Raw genomic sequence first — 23692 nt, 5'->3', positions numbered from 1 at the left:
TTTTAACAGTAAAAGCACTTTTATACAGTTGCTTTAAAGACAAGGGGAGAGTACGGACAACTGCTTAGAGATCTGTCTCCTGATTAATATCTCTTCTGATGATTTGTGGTACAAGTGTATAAATATTTTTAATATAATTTTTGCTCTCTTTTACAGGCACTTTATACACAGTATTTGCAGTTTAAAGAACAAGAAATACCGCTGAAAGAGAACGAGAAGACAAAAATCAAGAATCTCTATAAAATGCTCGAGGTATAGGCTACAAATCCCAAATAGAGGAACGTGTTGCTTTGATCACACATTGTAGTGTTTGTAGTGATACGCACTGTAGTGATACCAAATCTGTTTCTGTCCCTGACAGATGTGGATTGAGTTTGGACGTATTCAGTTACCCCAGGGTCATCACCCAAATGATGTGGAGAAGGAATGGGGTAAATTAATTGTTGCCATGCTAGAAAGGGAGAAGAGCCTGAGGCCTGAGGTGGAAAGGTATGTGCCGGCACTGAGCTTAGTAATACTTCATGTCTCCTGGCTCAACATAATGACTGATTTAAAGGTCTCATCATTATAGTCTTTATAACCTAATAGTATGGGTTACTTGTCAGCCAAATGTCTCCATTTAACCAACACACACCAAATGTGTGACTGTGGCAAAATACAAGTGCTACAAACAAGAGATAGATAGATAGATAGATAGATAGATAGATAGATAGATAGATAGATAGATAGATAGATAGATAGATGCATGTCTAAATTAAAAGCTTTTCATACACTGTATAGATGAAAGAGCAAATATGCTACATGAGTCAACATAACATTTTCTGAGTTTGGTGTATTTGGTGCTTTTAGCATTATATTGCAAGCCAAATATATGATTTATAGCAACATATTCATGAGCTGTTTTACACAATATATCTTGATCAGATTTACTACAGCCAAAGTGCACTGTGTGCATATGATAAGGTTGAGTTTTGTGCTACAGATGATCGAGTGATTTGCAAAATAAGCAGCAAACATATTAATCTTGTGTAATAGAATAGTGGTAAAAAATATCAGTCCAGGAACAAAATCACTATTGGTCTAGTCTGTAGTGACATTAAAAAAACAGAAACATGCATATTATAACAACACAAAGAGTTACTTCTTCCTTATGGCATGCTCAGTCAGGTTTCTGAGCTCTAGCTGGTGCCTGTTTGCATAAATTTTTGTTTGCAGAGTAGATCTTATTTCTGAGGAAGCTTAAGGCCAAGTCCAAAGACTTGGAAATTCTCCATTGACAATAGTTTAAACAAGTTTACATCTCCATCCCTACCGTTGTTATATATAAACACAACATATTTAAAGTATTAATTTTGGGGTGTGGTGAAAACTAGCAGAAACATCAATCACAGCAGTTTGGCAGGACTTTACAGTCACAGTTAGAACACAGGCATACTGCCTCAACTTGCTCTTTAATATTTGTCCCCTGAGGGCAGCACAATAATTCAGCGTGGGAGTCCCTTTACACGCTCAGCACCTGGCTGTGGGAGTATAAATATAACCAAGCTGAAAGCTGCTCCGTCAGTTGGGTGTGTTATGGCCAGGTCGAGGCTGGGTTCCTTTAAGAAGGATGATTAGGATGAGAAATGTTACGGTAATTGTTTGATTGGCGGCAGTGGTTTACCATGTAAAGTAAGATGGCCTATTTTAGTGGGATGTCCTCTGTTAGCAACAGTAGCTTCACCAGTTTTGGCTCTAATGACACCACTCTTACTGAACCTCTACAAATGAACAGCTCTGTCTTTCTCAATAACAACATTGCCTATGGATCCAGGTGAGATTACAGTGTGCATTGTGAATATTTATTTTGTTTGTATTAAAGTGGTAATAGCTGTTGAACGTTTTTTTTTTGTAGGCTTGAGATGTTGCAGCAAATTGCCAACAGGGTCCAGCGGGACTGTGTTAACGGAGAGGACAAGCTGGCTTTGGCAAGAATTGCCCTGCAGTCTGTAAGTGATGTGCAACCTCTGTTTGAATCTGTTTGCAAGTTGTGTTACAATGGCACTGTGTTCAGTGTAGTGATTGTGAGTGTCTTCTTTTCCTCTGCTCAGGATGCAAAACGCCTTGAGTCTGGAATTCAGTTCCTACATGAAGCTGAGATTGCTGGCTACCTTTTGGAGTGTGAGAATATCCTCAGACAACAAGTGGTGGACATCCAGATTCTTCTGGATGGGAAATTCCCCTTTGCAGATCAACTTGTCCAAAGGTACAGTGTATATCCTCCTGCAAAAATAACACACTGAATATTCTTACACATGAATACATGTCATAATGTTGTTCCTTTTTAAAAACAGGGTCTCCAAACTCCGAGATGACCTTCTAGCCCTGAGAGCAGAGTGTTCTTCTGTGTACAGCAAAGGTCGCACCCTGACAACAGAACAAACCAAAATGATGATCTCGGGCATCACGCAAAGCCTGAACTCTGGCTACTCTCAGAACTTCAACACAAGCCTGACACCGGCCCTTACTCCTGCACTCCCCTCAGGGGGTTTAGGTACCCCTGGGTCCCCATTCACCTCTAGCCTTACACCGTGCCTGACCCCGTCCTTTACCCCTGCCTTGACCCCCGGTCTGCAGCCTGCTTCAGTCCACAGCTACATGGGTGGTGGCGGCATGGACCCAGGGAGCCTCAGGCATTTGAAACACATGCAGATCCGCAAACCATTACTGAAATCCTCACTGACAGACCCCAACATGACAGAAGAGGAGGTCAACATGAAATTTGTCCAGGACCTCCTGAGCTGGGTGGAGGAGATGCAGGTGAGTTGTCACTATGTTCAATTCAATTTATTTATGAAAGGGGACAGTGCAAATTAATAAAGTGCATGCTTTTACACAAAAAATAGCCAAAAGGCTATTTTTCATCTTTAGTCCCCTGCCCTCATTGTTAAAAAACATCAAGTTTTTTTTTTTCAGTTTGTTTATAGTGTACTGTAGCTTTCATTATTAAATAAGATACTGATTATTTCTTTTTTCTTTTTTCTGTTTTAAAGTTGCAACTGGATCGGTCAGAGTGGGGATCTGATTTGCCAAGTGTGGAAATACATTTAGAGAACCACAAAAGTGTACACAGAGCCATTGAAGAATTTCAGATGAGTCTTAAAGATGCCAAACTGAGTGAGGTAAGTGTTTTGTTGTTTCTCTCTGTCTTGCTTATAATCTTGATAGGAACATCAGCACCACTACATAAACTGTAACCTAAATGTTAGTCAGAAATGGAGCTGCTGATGCCTGCCATGACTCTTAGTGTCAGCAGAGGAAACTAAATGAAACCAAAACATGTTTTTCTTTCTCAGATTCAGATGTCAATCCCCCTAAAACTAACTTATTCAGACAAACTGAACAAACTGGAAAAGCAGTATGAAACCCTATTGGTAAGTGATCTGTTGAGCTCAACAGCCATAATCTAAAACCTATGCTGCTATAAACTGTGTATGCTTTTTCGTAGTGTGAAGTAATAGATGCCTGTTCCTTTCAGAGCTGTTCAAGAGAGAGACAAAGCCATCTGGAAAGCCTGCATGACTTTGTGTCACAGGCAACTCAGGAGCTCATCTGGTTGAATGAGAAGGAGGAGGAGGAAGTTGCCTTTGACTGGAGTGATCGCAACAACAACATCTCCAAGAAAAGAGACTACCATGCTGTACGTTTTTTTTTTTTGTTTAATTTAAACAGTCTTTTCAATTAACTGCAATTTAATCTGGGAAATATTATATGCAGAGAAAATAACATGGGCTTGTTCAGTTTCTTGTTCAGTTCTTTTTGGTATAGGTTTGTCTACGTAACAGCTGTTTTCATTAAAAAGAACTATAATCTCAGTGAAGGGATTTATGTATTGTGGCATGAATGGTCTTTGAGACAGGATATGGGATTGTGTAAGAGGATGAAGGGACTGGGTCTTTTCCGCGTCTGGATGCCCGAGATGCTCAGCTTAATGTCTTTGTACAGGACCTAATGAGAGAGCTGGATGAAAAGGAGGAAGTGATCAAGTCTGTACAGGACAAGGCAGAATACCTTATGCTCAAGAACCACCCGGCCAGGCTCACTATTGAAGTAAGTCCTGTGTGGTTTTTCTTTTCTGCATACTCAGCTCTGTGGTCAGATTGACAGTAGTGTCTCCACCCTGCATACTGCTCCCACAGTGATTTAAAAGATTGTAAAGTATTTTTCTTTTTATCTTGTAATTTTCTACCTATTACACCTGGATATTGTGTATCTTATTTCTAAGTTGTTTCTCTTCCAGGCGTACAGGGCTGCCATGCAGACGCAGTGGAGCTGGATTTTACAGCTCTGCTCATGTGTAGAACAGCATCTCAAGGAGAATGCTGTTTATTTTGAGGTGAGATGCTGCCTGTTTTTTAGTCAGTACAGCAAAGTGCATCTTTTTGTCACCTCTAATTTCTCGTTTGTTTCCTTCTTGCAGTTCTTCCGTGATGCCAAAGAATCCATGGACTACCTTAAGAGCCTGCAAGATGCCGTTCAAAGAAAATACACCTGTGATCGAACAAGTAGCCTACACAGAATGGAGGATCTCATTCAGGAGTCCATGGTAAAGTGTTGAAAGATGTGTGAAGTGTGTGCACATGTTGAGATAGTTGTTAAATAAAAAATAATGTAAACTTTTTTGTTATGGTGTGTCCATAGGATGAGAAAGAGCAGCTTCTTCAGTACCGCAGCTCTGTAGCTGGGTTAGTGGGCAGGGCCAAGAATATTGTGCAGCTCAGGCCCAGGAACCCTGAAAGCCCCGTTAGATCCTCCATCCCTGTCAAAGCCATCTGTGATTATCGTCAGATTGAGGTATACAGTGGTTCTCTACACCATATTACACCACTTTCAATCTTTATTACAAAGTTGTATAGTAAATATATGTCTGCTGTGTCTTTATCACAACTCTTTCAGATTACCATTTATAAAGAGGATGAGTGCGTATTGGCCAGTAACTCTCACCGGGCCAAATGGAAAGTCATCAACCCAGCAGGGAATGAGGCCATGGTGCCCTCTGTGTGTTTCACTGTGCCTCCACCGAACAAAGAGGCTGTTGAAATGGCTACCAGGTGAGATACTAGGATGCCAGGCTTCGTTTTGTGTCTGCAATATGCTACATTTTAAAATAAAGTTTCTGAATGCATAAATGCTGGTGACCTGACTTTGGTGGAATAAATCATTTATCTCTTGCTTTTCCTGCAGAATTGAGCAGTTATACCAGAACGTTCTGGCATTGTGGCACCACTCCCACATCAACATGAAGAGTGTGGTGTCTTGGCATTATCTAATGGCTGATATACGAGCCATCCGCAACTGGAATGTTGCCTCAGTATGTTTGAATTATTATGTTTTCTACCTCCCAATTTTCAACACCAGCAGATGACCATTTATGATAATCAGGCTCAGTTTTGATGATCATTCTAGGAAAAATGCAAAGTTCATGTTTGTCTCATTCACACTTTTATTTCTCTGCAGATAAAGACCATGTTACAAGGTGAGCACCAGCAGGTCTTGAGCAACCTGCAGTCCCACTTCGATGAATTCCTGGAAGACAGCGAGGAGTCCGAGGTATTCACAGTGGCAGACTGTGCTCAGCTAGAGAGAGACGTTGCGGCCTGCAAGGAGTACTACCAGGAGCTACTCAGATCTGCAGAAAGAGGCAAGGCCCAGATTCCTTCTTGTCACTCCCAACAGGGAGTTGCTGGTGTACATTGAACTCAACACGCAAGGGAAATACGTGGCTTTTTAAGCCTTAAGTTAATGACTTTTATTTTTTACTGAATTAAGAATATGGTTAGCTTTGCTATTAATGACAAGCAAACACTGGTAGGTTGGTAATGTGCAGTTATGGTTTTTAAATAGGATGAAAAAATATGTAACATAACATAAAAATGTTATGTTACATAAGAGACAAATATACGTGTATACAAAAGTCATTTACATATATGTCCCCTCCCTTTCTAAAGACATTTCCTAATTTGTGTATGACTTGCAGTGTATAAAATGTCATTGATTTAGCTGAATTGCAACAGGTCCTACTCAACCTTACACTGTGATAAGGATGCCACCTAGAGGTGCTTTTGTGTCCTATCAATTGATGTGTGTGAGACCTTATGCAGATTAAACATTTCCTTTGTTTTATCGTGGTATTGTGAACTTTTAAAATGACTTTTTTTTAATAGAACAAAACTGTCCTGTCACAGTTTGAAACTCAAAACATATTTTATGCTCTTACGTGATTATTTTTCCTGGTAAACAGAGGAACACGAGGAGTCGGTGTACAATCATTACATCTCAGAAATACGCAACTTCCGGATGCATCTGGAGGCCCATGAAGAACACCTGATCAGGCAACTCCGCACACCGCTGGAGAGAGACGACCTGGAGCAGAGTCTGCAGCGCATCACGGATCACGAGGTACACATCTGGGTACCAATAATCATTCAACACATTCAAGAACTTACTGGTGTTGTTATTTGAATCCTGATTTTCTACATGCCACTTTGTAGAAGAAGACAGCGGAGCTGAATAGACTGAAGGAGGACCTTGACATGATGAAGGAGAAGTGTGAGCTGTTCCTCAGACAGGCTGCAGGTTCTCCTTCTGTGCCAACGCTTTCCTCTGAACTCACCGTCCTCGTTCAGAGCATGAGCCAAGTGTACTCAATGTCTTCTATTTATATGGACAAGTAAGACACTGCCTTCGTTGTCCAGAAGTAATCATGGTTTCAATCATTTTTACCCAGATAGATATATGCCTTAAAAGTAGTTTGATGGACGGTATGCTCTCTTTGTGTTGCAGACTGAAAACAGTGAGCTTAGTGGTGAGGCACAGCCAGAGTGCAGAGGTGCTAGTTAAGGCCTACGAATCCAAACTCTATGAGGAAGATGCTATGAACTCTGACGTCAAGTCCATTGAGACAGTCATTTCAACACTAAAGGTATTACAATTTTTAAATTTAACATTTCACCAACATTTGCGGCGCTTTTTGTTTATTTTGAGTAACCATTCCTCTTTTTGATTATAGCAATGGCGGACAGAGATTGACGAGAAGCAGGGGGTGTTCCATGACATGGAGGATGAGCTGCAGAAAGCCCGAGTCATCAGCGACCGCATGTTTAAGGCACATAACGAGCGTGACTTTGATCTGGACTGGCACAAGGAGAAAGCTGATCAGCTGAGCGAGAGATGGCAGAATATTCACTGCCAAATTGATAGCAGGTTAGTGTTAATATTTCTCATATGTTTATTTTTTTGCATTGCATCATAAGAAGTATTGCTCATTCACGTTTACTGTTCAATTTCAGGCTGCGGGACCTGGATGGTATTAGCCAATCTCTGAAACACTATAGAGACTCCTACAGCTGTTTGGATGAATGGGTTAGAGAAATGGAAGCAGCACAGCTAAAGGACCAAGAAAACAAACCTGAAGATAGCAAGGCACTGGCTGAGCTGTTGAACAAACACAAGGTAGGTGTTAACTTCTTCTTCACAATAAGATGAAGACCATATGGATGTATATATGTATACAATTTAAATGGAATGTCTTGCAGGTCCTTGTTGCTGAAATTGAACAAAAACAGGGCAGAATTGATGAGTGTCAGAAGTACTCAGAACAGTACTCATCTGCCATTAAGGTCAGCTAATTTATCTTACATTTTGTCATTGTCTCTCTGATATATGAAATTAGCAGTTTGTGACATTCCCATTCCAGCTTTGTTGGGCAACGCCCAAGCTATGATCCAAACTGAAAATTGTTGTTGATTAAAAAAAAAAAAAAGACGTTGTAAACTTAAAAACACATAAATCTCTTTTTAGGATTATGAACTTCAGCTGATGACTTTCAGAGCGATGGTTGACTCCCAACACAAATCCCCTCTCAAGAAACGGCGGATGCAGAGCTCTTCTGACGCCATTCAGCAGGAGGTGAAACTGTTACTTAACTTTGGTAGGACAGGAACGGTGTGCTCTGTGTAGAGTACATCTCAATGACATACTTGTTTTTCTTAATTTCGCACAGTTTATGGATCTCCGAACCCGCTACACTGCTCTTGTGACTCTCATGACACAGTATGTGAAGTTTGCCAGTGAAACACTGAAGAGAACTGAAGACGAGGAGGTGAGAGATCCATATTTTAATACTTCCTGGCTTTCTACATTTGCAGTAGCTTATGCAGCATATTTTTGGGGGCTATTTGGACGCTTAAACTTATGATGCCCGTTTAGCTTTATCTTCTTATCAATGCATGATTTCTAGGTCTTCTGTTTTGCATCAACATATTTCACTGCCTCACTAAGTACTGAACCGTAAAATATTGCAGCAAACTGTATCACCTTCCTCTGAGGGTTGTTGTATTATCAAATATATTCACCTCATCACTAGTGAAGACATCTTCCTCATTGTACAAAAGAAGTAAGAGTGGTGAATGTCTGCATGTACAATAACTTCTTATTGCTGGTGATGGTGACTTGATGGGAGGAAAGAGCCTTTTCCTTTTTTCTCATATTGGCTTTCTGTGGGAAAATAAAGCCTCTCCAGGAGTTTGTGTAGTTTTGTTGCGTAGTTGCTTAGTTTTGTAAGTATTGGGACTGACAAAGATGCAGTATCAATTTAGTGCTAGTAATAAAATCTTAAATAAATCTAACATCTTGTTGTCAAATATGATTTCTAACCCTCCACAATATTTCTGGCTAACTAAAAAACTATGCAAATTGCAAATTCCTGGAGAGTGTTTAATATGGCTGCAGCACTCTGGTAAGAAGATAAACAATCATGCAATTTCAAAATAAACATGAAAAAGTGGATGACTTATTTTGTTTGCATTATAGAACAGAAGGGCTTTTGAGAGAGCAGAGAATACTAAAAGGACAGAGAGCATGGAGCTTCAAAAAACTGCAGGGGAAATAGAGATTAGTCATCTTAAGCAACGGGTCCAGGAACAGGAAGCTGTGCTGGTTGAAAGACAAGCACAGCTGGAAAAGTTGGAAGGAGAAGTAGCCACACAACAGAAGACAATTGATGATCTAAGCTTTCAGAAATCACAGCTGGAGCATGACGTTAATCAGTATTGCACCAAGTTAGAAATAGCGGTAAAAGACAAAGCTGCCAGTGAACAAGAATTAAGTAACACAAAACAGTTAATTGAGCAGTCAGAGGCCAGGTGGTCTTTGGCTCAGAAGAACCTAAAGGACCTCTTAAAGAAAAGTACTGATGGCCAAGATCTTAAGAAACAGAGCCCCAAATTTCAGAGAAAAATAAACATGGCGGAAAGTACTGAGGAACAGGTGCTAAGTCAAGTAAAGGCTAAAGAAAATGATCTGGCTCAGCAGCCTTTTTCATATGATAGTCAGTCGACAGTTGAAAGTGAGTCTGAGTCATCTGCAGTCAGACAAAATGACACAATGATGGCAGATGTCCTGCAGCAGAAAGTAGAGGAACTAGTCCTGATCCAGAAGAGAGCAGAAATGGCTGAGGAGAAAGCACAAAGTTATAAAAATCTGTTGGATGACAGCAATAACAGACTGAAGAAACTTCAGGCGGACATGGAAACTAAAAGGATCAACATGAGACAAAAATCAGAGGATCTCCAGCAGGAAGCAAAGAACATGAAGAAATCCATTGATGAACTTCAAGAGGAAATCAGATCTCTCCAAAGAGCAAAATCCTCATTGGAACACAATACGTTTTTCCAAAGCACTGAAGTTGAAGGCCTCAAAGAGCAGTTGAAGATTACACAAGCAGAACTGCATAAGAAAGGCACCATGGAGCAGGAAAATATTCACAAGATTAACAACTTGGAAGAAGAGCTAGCTTCCAAGCAGGCAGTAGTAGATCAGCTGAAGTTTAAATGCAATGAGCTGACACGTATGAATGTCTCATCTGATAGTAATATTAGAGGTCTTCAGATCCAAACAGAGTCATTGGAAAAAGACAGATCATTTTCTGAACAGAAGATCAAGTCTTTAAAGTGCGAGATAGAGAGCTGGAAACAGCAACTTCAAACAGCGAAGGAAGAAAACAACTTAATGAAGAGATCTGAGCAGGCGTCGCAGCTCAAAAGTAAAAACCTCGAATCAGAACTTAAAAAAAGTGAATTAGTTTCTTCTCAGTTGCAGCAAAAGGTAGATGAGTTAAAACAGGTGAATATGGAGATGGAAAATAATCTGAAGAATTTAAGAGCTAAACTCGATCAGGTGACAATGGAAATTGAGAGCAAGGATCAGCAAATTAAAATATTCAAGTCTCAGGTGGAGGCCACTAAATCACAGGTTAGAATTATTGAGGACGAACTAAGTAATAAATCTCAGACCTCCCATGAGCTTCAAATGAAACTTCAAGGTTATAGTGAGGAGGTGAGGCAAATGACTGGACTGCAACAGAATATCCAAACACTAAATTCAAAAATTGCCAATTGTGAGAAAGAAATAACAACTCTGAAATCAGAGCTGGAGTCAGCGTTTGCTGAGAAGAATTCTGCTATTGGAAAGATCCACATGCAAAATGCTGAAATCAATGATTTGAACATGATGCTAAAAAACAGAAATGCAGAACTGCAAAAAGAATCTGCAGAGTGTCAAAAACATCTTAATAAAGTCAAGGCAATAGAAGACGAGCTTTTCAAACATAAGCACAGTACTAAAGGGTTAACAGGCAGCTCAGAGAAAATGACAGAAAACCTAAATCAGGAGTTGTATGCTCTTCAGAATGACAAGAGATCATCAGACAGAAATGTAGAGAACTTGAATGTTAAACTCTTAGAGCTCAGCTCTTCCCTCCAAAGAACCAAAGATGAATTGTTGAAAGAGACCAGAGAAAGAAAAGTCAAAGAATCAAAAATATTGCAGATGGAGAATGAGCTTCAGAAAAATAAAGTGACAATGAAAGAAGTAATGTTGAGTTCTGACAAATCTCAGTTAAATTTACAACATGAAAATACTATCCTTAAGAAGGAGAAAGCTGAGGCGCTAGAGAAAAGCATTTTGTTGGGATCCGAAGTCAGAATGCTGAAAGAAAAGCTGCAGCGCACTCAAACTGAAGCTGAACAAAAGCAAAATGAAAACTCTGTCCTTCAGCTGAGGTCCCAGCAGATGGAAGAACAACTTGAAAAGTGCAAGAAAATGCTAGATGACTTAAAAAGTAAACTAGACCTTCAGAAAGAGGGCTATGAGAGGCAGTTGTTGCTAGTCCAGACTGAAATAGAGAAAAAACTTATTTTACTTCAATCTGAAATTTTAAGTGAAAGCGGGAAATCACAACAGCATTCACATAGCGCAGAATTAGCAGAGATGCTAAACAAGTATTTCAAACAGGATGTCAAACAGATAAAAACAGTGTATCAGACCACTGAAAAAACATTGGACCAACAGCTGCAACTGCAGATCAAAATAGACAAACTACAGCAAGAAAGAACACAGCTCGGACAAGACCTCTCAAATGCAAAATCCCAAATTGCCCAACTTGAGGAAGACAGACTTAAACTGAACTCAAAAGTAAGCGCTTTACAAAGCCTTTGCAATGAACAGTCAAATGAGTCAGCTAAGATAACAGACAGTGAGTGGAAACTGACATGGAAGGAAAACGAAGCGAGATCTCTTCAGGAACAGCTAGAGGTGAAAAGTCTACAAGAAAAGCTGTTGGCGCTCGGGGTCAGGACAAAGACTGATAACCAGAGGATAAACAAACAGGAAATCACTGAAGCCAGTTACTATGCAAAAGACAACAAGGCTGCTTTGTTGAAGACAGAACATACAGTGAGGCAGAAGATGGTGCCCTCTGCTGAAAGTGCAAAATGCAACCTGGAGGACGAGATTTTCAAAATGAAAGTGTCCTCAGAGGTATGGATGAAGTTAGTTAAGCCATACTGCAGCACAATATTATTGCTATAAGAATATTTAAATGTAATACAGTTTCACGAATCATTTATTTTTAACTATTCATTACAATATTTAGCAAATGTAGTTATCTGTAACAGTGAACTGTAGTCCTCTGTAACCTAAAAGTTCTTCCAATGTCACATCTACAGATGGCCACAATGGAGAAAGAACATATTCTTGAAGGACTGACACAAGTCAAACAAGACAAAATGGAAGTCACTCACAGCCAAAGACTTTATGATTCAACAACAAAGAAAACCTTAAATTGCTCTACTTATCAAATTCTCCCACAAAAACACAACACGCAAGATATGACCCACAAGAGCCAAATCAAGCCTGATGAGCCCATGACTGTGACAACACATGGATACATGGCTCTGTGTGGACTAACAGACAAAAGCCCAAGTGAAACACATAGCATCACTAAGACAAGAAAGTATCAGATCGTAGAGACATGTGAAAGTGTAACCACATCAGACAGTGAGGAGAAACTGAGTGTCATATATTCAACTTCCCAAAAGCTCCCAGAACTCAAAGGCAGCCTGAGTATTCAAAACTTAATCAAGTTTAAACTCTTGGATAACGAGGTTTTGCGTAGGTTTGAGATGGGTCTCATCACAACGGAAGAGGTGCAAGCTTCGCTCGCTAAGTACACTGTTAAACCAACTACTATTGCTGGAGTTTATGTGGAGTCAAGTAAGAAAAAGATATCTTTCCTAGAAGCTGCAGAGAAGGGCTTCTTAGCAAAGACGTACGCTCTTGAGTTCTTGGAGGCTCAGGCTGCCACAGGAAGCCTCACAGATCTGGCCACAGGGCAAACACACTCAGTTGTTGAAGCTTTAGAGAGAGGTATTATAGAGACAGGGCTGAAAGATAAACTGATGGAGGCTCAGAAAGCTGTTAGTGGCTACATCCATGCTGGCAGAAAGCTATCTGTGTTTCAGGCAATGGAAGAAAGGATTCTCGATAGATACAGAGGCAAGAAGATCCTTGAGGTCCAGGTAGCTACTGGAGGACTGATCAACCCAGAGATTGGTGTCAGGGTGCCGGCTAGCATTGCTGTTGATCAGGGTCTTTTAAACAAGGAGACTCTACAGAGTTTGTATGATCCAGTCAGTAACCCCAAAGGTTTTCACAACCCTGACCGTGGACAGAAAGCATACTACTCTGAAATACTGAAGGCATGCCTTTACGACACCAATGGTGGTGTATTTCTCTTCCCATTTGGTGAGAAACATCTAACTAACACCTCTCCCACAAGTTCTCATAGAGTGTCTGTTGTCAGCACCAACTGTGGCATTGAAATGTCTGCTTACGAAGCATTCAAGGGGAGACACATTGACAACAGGACGTATCTGTTTCTGTCACAGCAGGAAAGTGAATGGCAGGAAAAGTCCATAGTTGACCCCAATGGAAGCCCACTTCACATCATAACTGATGTCAAAAGTGGCCGACAACTTTGTCTAGAGTCCGCTCTAAGTCAGAGGTTTCTTGAAATATCTGAGCTTGAAAGCTATCGCATTGGGCTTCTTAGCATCTATGAGATTGCGGATATCATATTTTCAAGAATGGTTGTTGTGGAAGATGTTAACAGCCCCATTGCTGGTCTCTGGGACATCACTCAGAGGAAGAGGCTGTCAGTTCTTCAGGGTTTTCAACAGGGCTTTACTGATAGAGCCACTGCTTTAAGGCTGTTGGAGGCCCAGGCCTGCACTGGAGGTATTTGCGACCCCTCTTCAGGGGAAAAAGTTACTCTCTCGGAGGCTCTCAAACGAGGTCTTTTAGATGAGGCTTTGAATCAGCAGCTCCAACAGTTTGAGCAGGTGTTTAATGGCATTGTTCACCCCAAGACTTTAAAGACTTTGTCCATCCCCCAGGCTGTTCAGGAAAATCTCATCCCAAAGGATGTTGGTTTTCGCTGTATCGAATTCCAGCTTCTGACTGGAGGATTGATAAATTCTGACACCCGTGATAGAGTCTCACTTGAAGAAGTCATTCAGAGTGGCCTTGTTGACAAAGTAACAGCCGCTGCACTCAAAGATGAGAAGTTCCACACTAAAAGCCTCACCTGTCCAAAGACCAAGAGAAAAATAACGTTCAGAGAGGCACTTGAAAGAAGTGTGTACGACTGCCACACAGGGTTAAGGTTACTGGATGCTACAAAAATACATGGTTTTGGAGCCAAATCAACATTTCATTATGTTTGGGCATATAAGTAATACACATTTGTAAATATATGCTTGTCCATTGCATAAAAGCAATATGCAAAAGTTGCAAATATGTTTGTTTTTTTGTGTTTGACTGTGAAGTTAGCTTGACTTCACTGCTGAATGTTTTATTTTTGGTTTACACACATTTAAATGTGGTTGATACTACTGAAAATGGTTCTTAAGCTTTGGTGTTTTTAGTCTGACTATGCATGTATTTTGACAATGCCCCTCCCTTTCAGGATTCCCTCCTAGTGTTTTTTGTAACAAAGTTAAAAATCTTGTCAAAAACAATCTGTTTCAATTGTAGAGATCTGTTGATGAGGAGAAGAGAGAGCATGGTGATAAAGTTAGCAAACTATTGCACTGGATGTCCAATGTGAAACAGACCCCGAACAATGATGGAAATGCCCTGAAAGATAGCAATGCCAACACAGATGCTTCTAGTAAGCCCCAGGTAAATAATGTGTATTGTTTTTGGTGTTTTCTGGCACGTTCATTTATTAATATCCTTCTACATATTTGTTGTACATAAGAGAATGCTTTGGTTTAACGGGAAAGAGTATTTTTCTACTCAAAATTATATTGTAGCTTTTTTTGCTTTCACAGTATATGATTTCAAATAAAAACACACTGTTTACTTTCTGATTCATGTAATCTATATGTTTTACACTATAGGTAGTGGCTGTAATTGCTTTATCATATCCTCTCTACACTAAAGGATGGTTAATATTTTAGATTGTTTTAATATATTTGATTATTTCAATCACCCCCAACTGATTCAATAACAACAAAAGTTGCACAAGCACTCACATTTCAGAACAACCTCAGTGACTAATAAATGATTTCAGTCCAACAGGATATTGAAATATATAAACCCCTTTCAGAGTTGAGTTGAAAAATGCATTACACACAATCCAAAGCTGACTTTATTCAAAAAAGAAATTAAAAATTTCCCTAGTGTGTACTTAATTAGTTTGGTGATCCTGGAGAGATGGGTTGTCTTTGATGGTTGACAGAATTCAGAATTCATATATAGATAGATTCATTATTAGACTGGCATTACAGTAATGTTAAATGTAGTAATATTAATGAAATGTTTGATTCTTATTATTAACTGGTTTTAGGATTTTAGTACACAAAAATATGTCAGTAAGGTTTATTTAATAAAGATATTTTATTGTTTACATTTTTTGTACATTATGTACAAAAAATATAAATGCAAATACAACGTAATAATAATGACAGCTTTGGACTTCCTGTTATATATTTTTTATTTTATTTTGTCAAGGGATGAAACAATTCCTAAGAAATTCTGATATTCTGGCCCACCATTTAAGACAGTGAAATAAAAATGACCTCACAAATAAATCTACTCCTTTTTGACACATTCTGAACATTTTAAATTGAACAAATTTTATATTTATTGCATAGCTGTTCAATTGAATTTCATTATTTTGAGCAGGGGTTAATATTTAAGTTAGTCACGGGGTGTGCGGTATGTCTTCATTAATTATTATTTTTATGTAAGAATTGAAGAATGTAATTCAGTATTTAAACAACACCAGTGTGTGCATAAGTGGCAGTATTAGTGGGCTTGGGACACACATATTGGTGACTACAATTTTATTTGAAAAGAGTAGTCATACAAAAGTAAAGAGGAGCAATTGTACTGCATATAAAGTATTAATACGCCACTGTTTGATGTTCTAGGTGTCAGTTGAGGAAATGGTCACTAAGAAGGAACAAATTGCAGAAGCACTAAGGGCCACACAGATGATGCTGATCAAACACAGTGACAAGTAGGTTCAATGACTGTGACCCACATCTGGAATACTCAGTCCACCTTTTACAGTCTCAGCCTCATTCTTTGTCTTTTCATGTCTTACAGAATGACCGAAGAGGAAAGAGAAAAGGCCCAGGAGCAACTGAAGGCGCTCAATCAAGCCTACAGTGAACTCTCCCAACATTGCTCAGATCAGACAACCTCTGCAGAAGAGGTTGGACACAAGGCTGTTTCGATGTGTGTCTTAAAATGTGTTAGAAAACAGTGCCACCTGATGTTAAGCTGCATGACTAACCTTCTTCCTCTCCTCCCTAGTACAGTGTGAGCAGTTGTCTTTTGCATCTTTCTCTCTTTTGATTCTCTTACATTAGGAACAGAAAATAAGATTTATTCAGTTGAAGCCCAAAAGATCAGAGTATGCTGTGAACATGCTTAGTTGCGCCCGGCTTTGGTCTGACATTTCACCTTTATGAATGTGCTTGACTTAAGAAGTCAACAGGATAACAGATATGACACATAATCCTTTACCTACAGTACGCGATGTGACTAACTACCCTCTTTTTGCAAGATGCTGGATACTGCATCCTCAGATGCATGATAGCTTTGAATGTATTATCCATCGCTCTCCTGTTGCAACCCTGATGCAGTCTTGCACTTGTGCACATGGTGTTTTAACATGTCCATATTTGTCTGGTGGTGAGTATACAATTTGTCTTGCTATTGAATACTTTGATTGCAAATTTGACTCATAATACAGATTTTGTTGCAGAAACCATTTCTCTAATTTGTTAAATTTTCAATTTCTTTAGGATTTAAAACCCAGTGATGGAGGGGTTGGGACCAGATCCATAAGTGGCCCGATCAATCAGATAACTGGAGTCACCCTCCCAGAGGCCCAACTGGGAAACTCCAACCTTTTTCAGTCTGAGCCGCATGTCTTTCTAAACCCGGACGATGCTCTCAAACAAGATCTCATTTATAAATCCACCTTGAACCACTTGCCAAAGTTCAACGAAGCAAGCAAGTGCATATATAGTTCACATGTTTCTTCTGTGTCACTCTCTGACATAGCAGCAGCTAGGGAAGGGGCCACGTGTGAAGACCCGATCATCAAGATGATAGAGGTGAATGAAGTCAGTGATGGATTGGAGGTGTGCTACACGGGGGACACACTGACCCTGGAGAGGGCTTTTCAGTGTGGTTTGATACCTGCTTCTGTCTATGTAGAAATTCTGCAGAGGCAAAAGACCAGTCAGGATATAATAAATCCCAGAGCTGCTGAAGATGTGCCACTCTTTGAGCCTGTGCAGGAGGTTGAACCTGGTGAGGTCAATAGACTGATATTGAATTGCCTCAGCAGAAATAAATCACTGACTTCAGGGAGGGATATTAACCCTTTGAGGTATTTTTGTGATGGTGTAAATGATCAGGAGACCATGTCAGAGGATGGTATGGGTGATGGGCTAAAAGTGGATGCAGCCGTTCAGTGTGATTTGATGAGCTCTAGCAGCACACTCATTGTGCTTGAAAATCAGCAGCAGTTTATGGGACTTGTGTTGCCTTCTTCTGGGGAAATCCAAACCATGTCTACCACACTTCAGTATGACCAACAAACCACCATTGATGAGTTTACCAGCATATTGTTAAGTAATCGGGAGAAAATAGCAGCTTTTTACATTCCAGAAAATTCAGAGGTGGTCGACATCACCACCGCCACTCAGAATGGTTTCATTGACATTTTTACAGCAGAGGTTTTAAAATCTATAGAGATTCCTGATGTGTTTCCTGATGTTGATCACCTTAATGAAAAGTTTTCATCTTGGCTTATGTACAGAACACTCACAGTTGATGGATGCTATCATGCTGCAGATTGCTTAAAAGTTGATAACATCCCTACTCAAACAGAGGCAAAGCAGCTATTCATCTCCTACCTAATGTTGAACAGTTACATAGATCCCGAATCCGGGCAGCGGGTCCTAATACTTGATAAACAGCTGAGTAGAATGGTTAACATTTTTCTTGACGATTCAATATTTTCTGAAAACCCTGAAAAAAATGTAACTTTAAATGTTGGTGATCTTCCAGAACAGGCAGATTTAGAGATACCACTGCAGATAAATGAGGAAACAGAGGAGTTCATTTATCACACACAACACACATTTGATCCTCGTGATTTTGTTTCCTCAATCAATGGAAGAATTAGTTTTGATGAAAAAACATACGCAGATGAAGAGGCTCTAAAACAGGACTTGTTAGTAGATGATGATGATGACATTGACATGGATACCTCAGAGCCTGGTGTAGCGCAGGAAACTTTGTGTCAGAACAACGCAAATTGGACCAAGTCAGATCAATTTCCAGATTGTGAAAATAGTTTCCAAATTGATGATGGAGGTGCTGACAGTGAAGGTCTTGGTATGCCAGGGACCTCAGTTCTTCAAACTGTATGCTCTGTAAACAGAACAAATGTTCGATCACCGTCAAGGATGTTTGACTCTGAGGGTTCAGTAGAATTGTGCTGTCAGACACTACAATACTACGAGGCTGGGTCGCTTTGTAGTGAATCAGAAGGTGCGGATGTTATCCAAGAACAGATTTTATGCTCTCGGGACGTGTTAGTTGACAAAGCGCAAGACTATGCTACTCATCTCCTGAAAGCACAAATGGAAGAAGAAGACATTTTACCAGTAGATGTTACCTCTGGGAGGCGTTATGACCTGGAGGCAGCTCTCACTCAGGGCCAAGTTGACCAGACGACAGTTTTGTTTGACTCACAGTCAGATGCAAAAGGAAGTGTTGTAGGAGATGATGATGACACAATGACTGTTTTAAAACAGCCAGTTCCAGATGGATCCATATTCTCAAATACTGCTCTTTTTAAAATTGAACCGCAGAGCCTGTTGAGGTCTGGTTGCACCGTTAGCATCAGTGAGTCTGGATTAGTTAAAGATGACTGTGTTGACTTATACCCCGAAGACAGCAGTTACCCAGAGGAAAACTGCACTCACGTCATCCCTGATGGTCATAATCTGCATTTAAATAATACAAATGAAGCTGGAAACACGACGGAGGGGAAGGTTGCTGCCATGATGCTTGATCTGATTAATTACGAGGCTGATAACAAAGACATAGAGAGTGAAAAAGAAGGTGCAGAGGTAGATTGTGAGACAACAGGAAATGTAGGAGAGCTGAGTAATCCGTCATTCCGTCATTCCCCTCTCACAGTGAGTGGTCACAAGTCTCTGATGATCTCACCTGCCTCATGGAGTCCGGTTTCAGCAGAGTGTATTCATCATTCATGTGACAGTGACTCACAGGGTGTAATCAATAACCAACCGACAGATACAGCTGTTGTGATAGAAAACGCTGCTCCCACTTCCCAGTCACGTCCATCTAGTCTGAGTGACAGTACTGAAGAGTTCAGCACTGATCCAGAAAGCCAGACTCAATATGCCACTTATATAGATCACTCTAAATTGGAGAGTTCACCTATTGAAAATGTTTTTTTCATTGCGGGATATGATGCCCAGTTGGAAAATCAGACAGTTAGCGAGAGTGTATTATGCACGTCTTCATCACACTGCAATGTGTTGTCTGAGGAAAGTAGAACGGAGAATGACACAAGCGCAGTTCAGTCACCTTCGAACGGCAAGCCAACTCTAAGTATAGATTACTCATCGCCCGTAGATTTGGTTGAAAGTGCAGTCATCACAGAGTCTAGGGGTAATGGTAACTATGACAACAACATCACAAAAGATGGCAGCAGAATCACATTACATCAGCAAGCAGGATTTCTTTCAGAAAGTGATTTTAGTGTTGGATCTGAGCCCAGCTGCTCTCAAACTGGTCAGAGTGTGCTTGTCGGGGAGAGATGTCCCCAGTCACCCATTGTTTCTGATGATGTCACTGCAGAAAATGCTATCAATCTTAAGTGTTTTGATGCAGAAGACTCAGAGCACTACACTCCATCTGGCTCCAGAGTTTTTATTGAAACAGGACTGGCTGATGAAGATGTGTCAGGTTCACAGCACAGTGATTCAGAAGATTTTGAGTTAAGCACAGGCAGTCTTTCCCCAGAGAGGCAACATGAGGACAGTTTCACGGTCATTGATATCGAACAGATCTCTGTGTCGACAAATGCACAGACAAGAGAAACAAGTGATAAAGAAAATGCTGGTATTTATGGAAATGCATCAGAACTTAACTTAGGACAGTCTGAAGCTATAATTGGAGTAAGGTTAGGATCGGATATTCTACCAGAGAAAGAAAGGTTAGATGTGTGTTCTTCTGAGCATCCCCAGGTATATACAGATTTTCTGTCAGACAGTTGTGTAACATCTGATGCTTCCTCTTTAGCTCCATCAGTGTTTTCTAATGCTGTAAGGACACATGTAGAGGAGGGAATTATTATGAAGGGGATTGATGTCAGTGATTCGCAAAAGGCACAAACTCAAGACATTGAAAGCACTAATGCTGTCGTTCAGAATGCTACACAACCTTTAGACGAAGGTGATTTTCACGAGAAATACACACCTCATGGACTTTTAGAGAGCAGTCATCCAGACCTTCTCATGGATTTTCTGAAACAAAACTCAGAACTGATACGACAGGAAGAGAAAGTCAGTGATACGACACAGCAGTCTGATACTCCAAATATCCAGCTGCAACTGCTACACGTTCTCAAGACTGTTTCGTTAAGCCAAGACCTTTCAGTTCTTCAGGAAGTGATGGACACTCTAAACAGTGCCTTGGGGGGGGACTCCCTGCGGGGTGACTCTCTGGGGGAACGGCGGCACACACTGGAGAGCATCAAGGAGGAGAGCTCAGAGGGAGAAGATGAGGGCTCAGCAGAAGCTGACTGGGGTGTCTGCCGCTCTGCTGCAGCCAGTCACCAACCGTCTCCTCAGTTGTGTGGCAGCTCAGACGCCTGCAATGTTGAGAAGGTTAAAAATTAATACATTTCATGTTAGTGGTAAGCTAACCCCTGCCTTCATTTTTTGACCTAAGTACATTTCTTCTGTTTTGTGTTTTTTTTCCCCTCAGCTGTTCTCCGTCCAGGATTTTTTGGAGTGTGTTGGGAGACTGCAGGATCACGCTGATGTTTTGGAAGATGTCAGAAAAGACCTTTTAATCCAGGCACCCGTGGGGAACAGCTTGGAGGAACTGCAGATTCAGATAGAGGATTTTCAGGTTAGAAATTACCAATAACAAACAATATTATATTTTCATAATTTTTCACTTATGTCTTTAGATTTATGCATTAGCTCCTGACCAAATGTCCCTTGTTATCCAGTCTCTGGAGTCCCAATTTTCTAGGCTGGCTAGTGTTTTAACAGCAGATATGGAGAAAGCCAAACACCTCGTGAATTCTGCTGATGAGAATATTCCCATACAAATCCACCAAGATTTAGCCTCGACATATGAAGATTTAGAGCCAAATTTTACAGCTGTTTCCCAAATGTGTGCAGAAAGGAGTCACTCCCTATTTCAATCAATGGAAACTGGAAAGGTCAGTGTTCATTTCTAGTGATTAAAATACAATGATATAACAGTTGCATCAGCTATTGACTACGTAAATGTGATTTTAGGTACACTTGGAATCAACGTACCAGAAACATCTAGGTGATCTTGATGAACTCATGAGCCTCATCCGAAACAACTCAAAAATGTGTGAAGTGGATCCCAACCCATGTGATGTGGACACACTGAAACATTTGATTCAAAAGAACAGGGTATCTTTAAATATATATGTAATTTAAAACATCCAATGTTCACAGTAACTACAAAAACTTACTCTGCATATTTCTTATTTTCTACCAGGACACGGAGAGCAGTCTGCTAAAAGAAGCTAGGATCAAATTAGAGGATGTCACATTTGATATCCAGTGCTTTATTTCTGAGCACGCTCAGTTTCTGAGTCCAACTCAGAGCAGCTTCCTCCTCAAGTTCCTCAGCACGACTCAACGAGCATTCAGGGATCAGACAGAGAGGCTTGTTACTCAGAGGAGCGCCTTAGATTACCTACTGGACACCAGGGAGAGGGAGAGCCAGGACAAGGTCTGCCTGTAGATGTGCTACAAATATCACAAATGTTTACCTAAAAAACCACAACTGTACATGTTTGGTGTGCTTGACAATGAATGCTTACCTTGCATGTAGAGTGGGCTGTTTAAGCCATGTTACTGGTCAGATTTTTGCATAGGAATATAAAGGTCAACACAATGAATGACCACCTGCAACTGTGAGCGCTTACAACAATGATGAGTTGTCCAGATACAACAAGGAATTTCACACATTATAGTGGTTTCACATTATTGGTTCATGTTTTAAATTGGAATCTGTGTACAGATATTGAACGTTTGATTTTTTTTAAAATTTTTTTTTTTACTTTACTTTTTCCAAGTAATTAGTTAATAACAACATCCCAGGGTTTAATGTTTTTGCCATAGTATTTCACTGTTTTGTAATATATTATGAAGTGAATTATTGACTTTGGTTTCCAGAATTTAGATTTGGGTGGTTCTACTCTGAATGCCTTAAATGTTTAGAAAAAAAAGTAACAACATTGCATGCTCACATGCTTGATCGCACCTGCAGACTAACTCTTTGTGCTGGTTGTGTCCTACAGGCCTTCAAGACACCAGTGAACAATTAACAGTGGACACAATGCACCTTCTCTGCTGGAACACTTTAACCCACAACAATACCCATTAACTCACCGGACATATTGTGCTTATTACCATTACGAGACCAAAGTGGCGAATGGCGAAATAGCATGTTTACAGCATACTAGACACTATTATGATGAAAGAAAAGCTGATTCTGCATGTTAAATTTAAGTGCTTGAATATGTTCTCCTCTCTTGTTTTGCTATTTGTGTTCCCAGACCATAGGAACAAGTCTTTATGTGAACACTGTCTGGTTTTTGGGTTTGTTTTATATGAATGGTTTTGAGTGTGGATATGTTTAATGCCAGCCTTTTGATGTCAAAGTATGATATTTACTTGGTGTTTTTTTAATTCTCGTTTGACAGTCTTTGTTGGAGAAACACAAGGGGTTTACGGAGAAGTTGGAGGAAGTGTGTGATAATCTCACCCTGACAGAAAACCATCTGATCGGTCATCAGCAACAGGCCGAAAATGCTGAGTGTGTCACAGACCTGCAGCAGTACCAGCAGGAGCAACAGGTTTGAAATATGTTCTCTTTGCTTTTTAAGAAGCACACTATGTGTCCAAGTTTTCATCAGTTATAATTGGTTTATTCCGTAATCCCAATATTCCTCCTGTCTGATCTCAAGGCCCTGCAAAAAGATGTATTGACAAATGCCAGTGCCTTGAATGAGGTCATCACAAGTACTAAAAAGTTTCTGGAGGAAAACCGGAGCAAGCTAATGCCAGATCAAATCGCCGTTATTGAGAGCAAGTTGGAAGAGGCCAAAAGCAGAGCCAAGCTCATCAATCAGCGGGCTGAGGAGTCCAGGAAAGATTTGGAGAAGGTTGTTACCACAGCCATAAAACAGGAGAGTGAAAAGGTCAGTGTTGAGATTACCTCCACATGTGGGTGTTAAAGGAGAATTCTGGCCAATTTAACGTTAATCTTGATCGCTATAAACATGCAAGTACCATGCCGGGTCGATCTGTGTGCTAGTTCCCTTAGCCGGGCAGGCAGCCTTTGTCCCCTTCTTCCTCGCCTCCCGCAGCCAACAACAATTTCCCGAACGCCCGGTGGTGTGGTCATGCTCAATTTTGAGGAGGACTTAAAAAACAATGTGTTGTCGCAAAGGCGTGGAGGACACCCACTACGC

At 40.4% G+C, this 23692-nt stretch overlaps 2 protein-coding genes across 29 annotated transcripts in view; both read left to right on the top strand.

Annotated features, from left to right (window-relative positions):
- The window catches only part of dst (dystonin), a 108458-nt gene that overhangs the window by 39935 nt on the left and 44831 nt on the right, over window positions 1–23692 (top strand). For 26 of the 28 annotated variants that reach the window (XM_032541436.1, XM_032541433.1, XM_032541442.1 and 23 more), the window contains 33 exons: window positions 157–252; window positions 362–489; window positions 1895–1988; window positions 2091–2245; window positions 2334–2799; window positions 3033–3161; window positions 3336–3413; window positions 3518–3679; window positions 3985–4089; window positions 4280–4375; window positions 4460–4585; window positions 4681–4833; window positions 4936–5090; window positions 5224–5350; window positions 5497–5680; window positions 6281–6438; window positions 6531–6709; window positions 6823–6961; window positions 7049–7242; window positions 7329–7491; window positions 7575–7658; window positions 7840–7947; window positions 8042–8140; window positions 14413–14559; window positions 15816–15904; window positions 15994–16102; window positions 16698–20831; window positions 20932–21078; window positions 21182–21397; window positions 21477–21620; window positions 21709–21945; window positions 22922–23074; window positions 23186–23419. In XM_032541436.1, the coding sequence (XP_032397327.1) occupies window positions 157–252; window positions 362–489; window positions 1895–1988; window positions 2091–2245; window positions 2334–2799; window positions 3033–3161; window positions 3336–3413; window positions 3518–3679; window positions 3985–4089; window positions 4280–4375; window positions 4460–4585; window positions 4681–4833; window positions 4936–5090; window positions 5224–5350; window positions 5497–5680; window positions 6281–6438; window positions 6531–6709; window positions 6823–6961; window positions 7049–7242; window positions 7329–7491; window positions 7575–7658; window positions 7840–7947; window positions 8042–8140; window positions 14413–14559; window positions 15816–15904; window positions 15994–16102; window positions 16698–20831; window positions 20932–21078; window positions 21182–21397; window positions 21477–21620; window positions 21709–21945; window positions 22922–23074; window positions 23186–23419 (8988 nt within the window). Of the gene's footprint in view, window positions 1–156; window positions 253–361; window positions 490–1566; window positions 1814–1894; window positions 1989–2090; window positions 2246–2333; window positions 2800–3032; window positions 3162–3335; window positions 3414–3517; window positions 3680–3984; window positions 4090–4279; window positions 4376–4459; window positions 4586–4680; window positions 4834–4935; window positions 5091–5223; window positions 5351–5496; window positions 5681–6280; window positions 6439–6530; window positions 6710–6822; window positions 6962–7048; window positions 7243–7328; window positions 7492–7574; window positions 7659–7839; window positions 7948–8041; window positions 8141–14412; window positions 14560–15815; window positions 15905–15993; window positions 16103–16697; window positions 20832–20931; window positions 21079–21181; window positions 21398–21476; window positions 21621–21708; window positions 21946–22921; window positions 23075–23185; window positions 23420–23692 lie in introns of those variants that run through there. The other 2 variants (XM_032541453.1, XM_032541454.1) reach the window with 2 other exon arrangements.
- Window positions 8158–14413, top strand: LOC116705340 (desmoplakin). Its single transcript, XM_032541460.1, has 2 exons — window positions 8158–11856; window positions 12045–14413. The coding sequence occupies exons 1-2, from the start codon at window positions 8899–8901 to the stop codon at window positions 14112–14114; spliced, it is 5028 nt and encodes a 1675-aa protein (XP_032397351.1). The 5' UTR covers window positions 8158–8898; the 3' UTR covers window positions 14115–14413.

The sequence above is a fragment of the Etheostoma spectabile genome, chromosome 17 (genome assembly GCF_008692095.1).
Source record: "Etheostoma spectabile isolate EspeVRDwgs_2016 chromosome 17, UIUC_Espe_1.0, whole genome shotgun sequence".
In the NCBI taxonomy this organism is placed as follows: Eukaryota; Metazoa; Chordata; class Actinopteri; order Perciformes; family Percidae; genus Etheostoma; species Etheostoma spectabile.
This window is presented reverse-complemented; position numbering and strand designations above follow the sequence as displayed.

What these genes read in the sequence shown, in the direction of transcription:
- LOC116705340 (XM_032541460.1), top strand. Translation starts at nt 8,899, where the DNA reads ATGGAGCTTCAAAAAACTGCAGGGGAAATAGAGATTAGTCATCTTAAG. An exon ending in AAATGAAAGTGTCCTCAGAG is followed by an intron (nt 11,857 to 12,044) that starts GTATGGATGAAG and finishes TCACATCTACAG; the next exon opens with ATGGCCACAATGGAGAAAGA.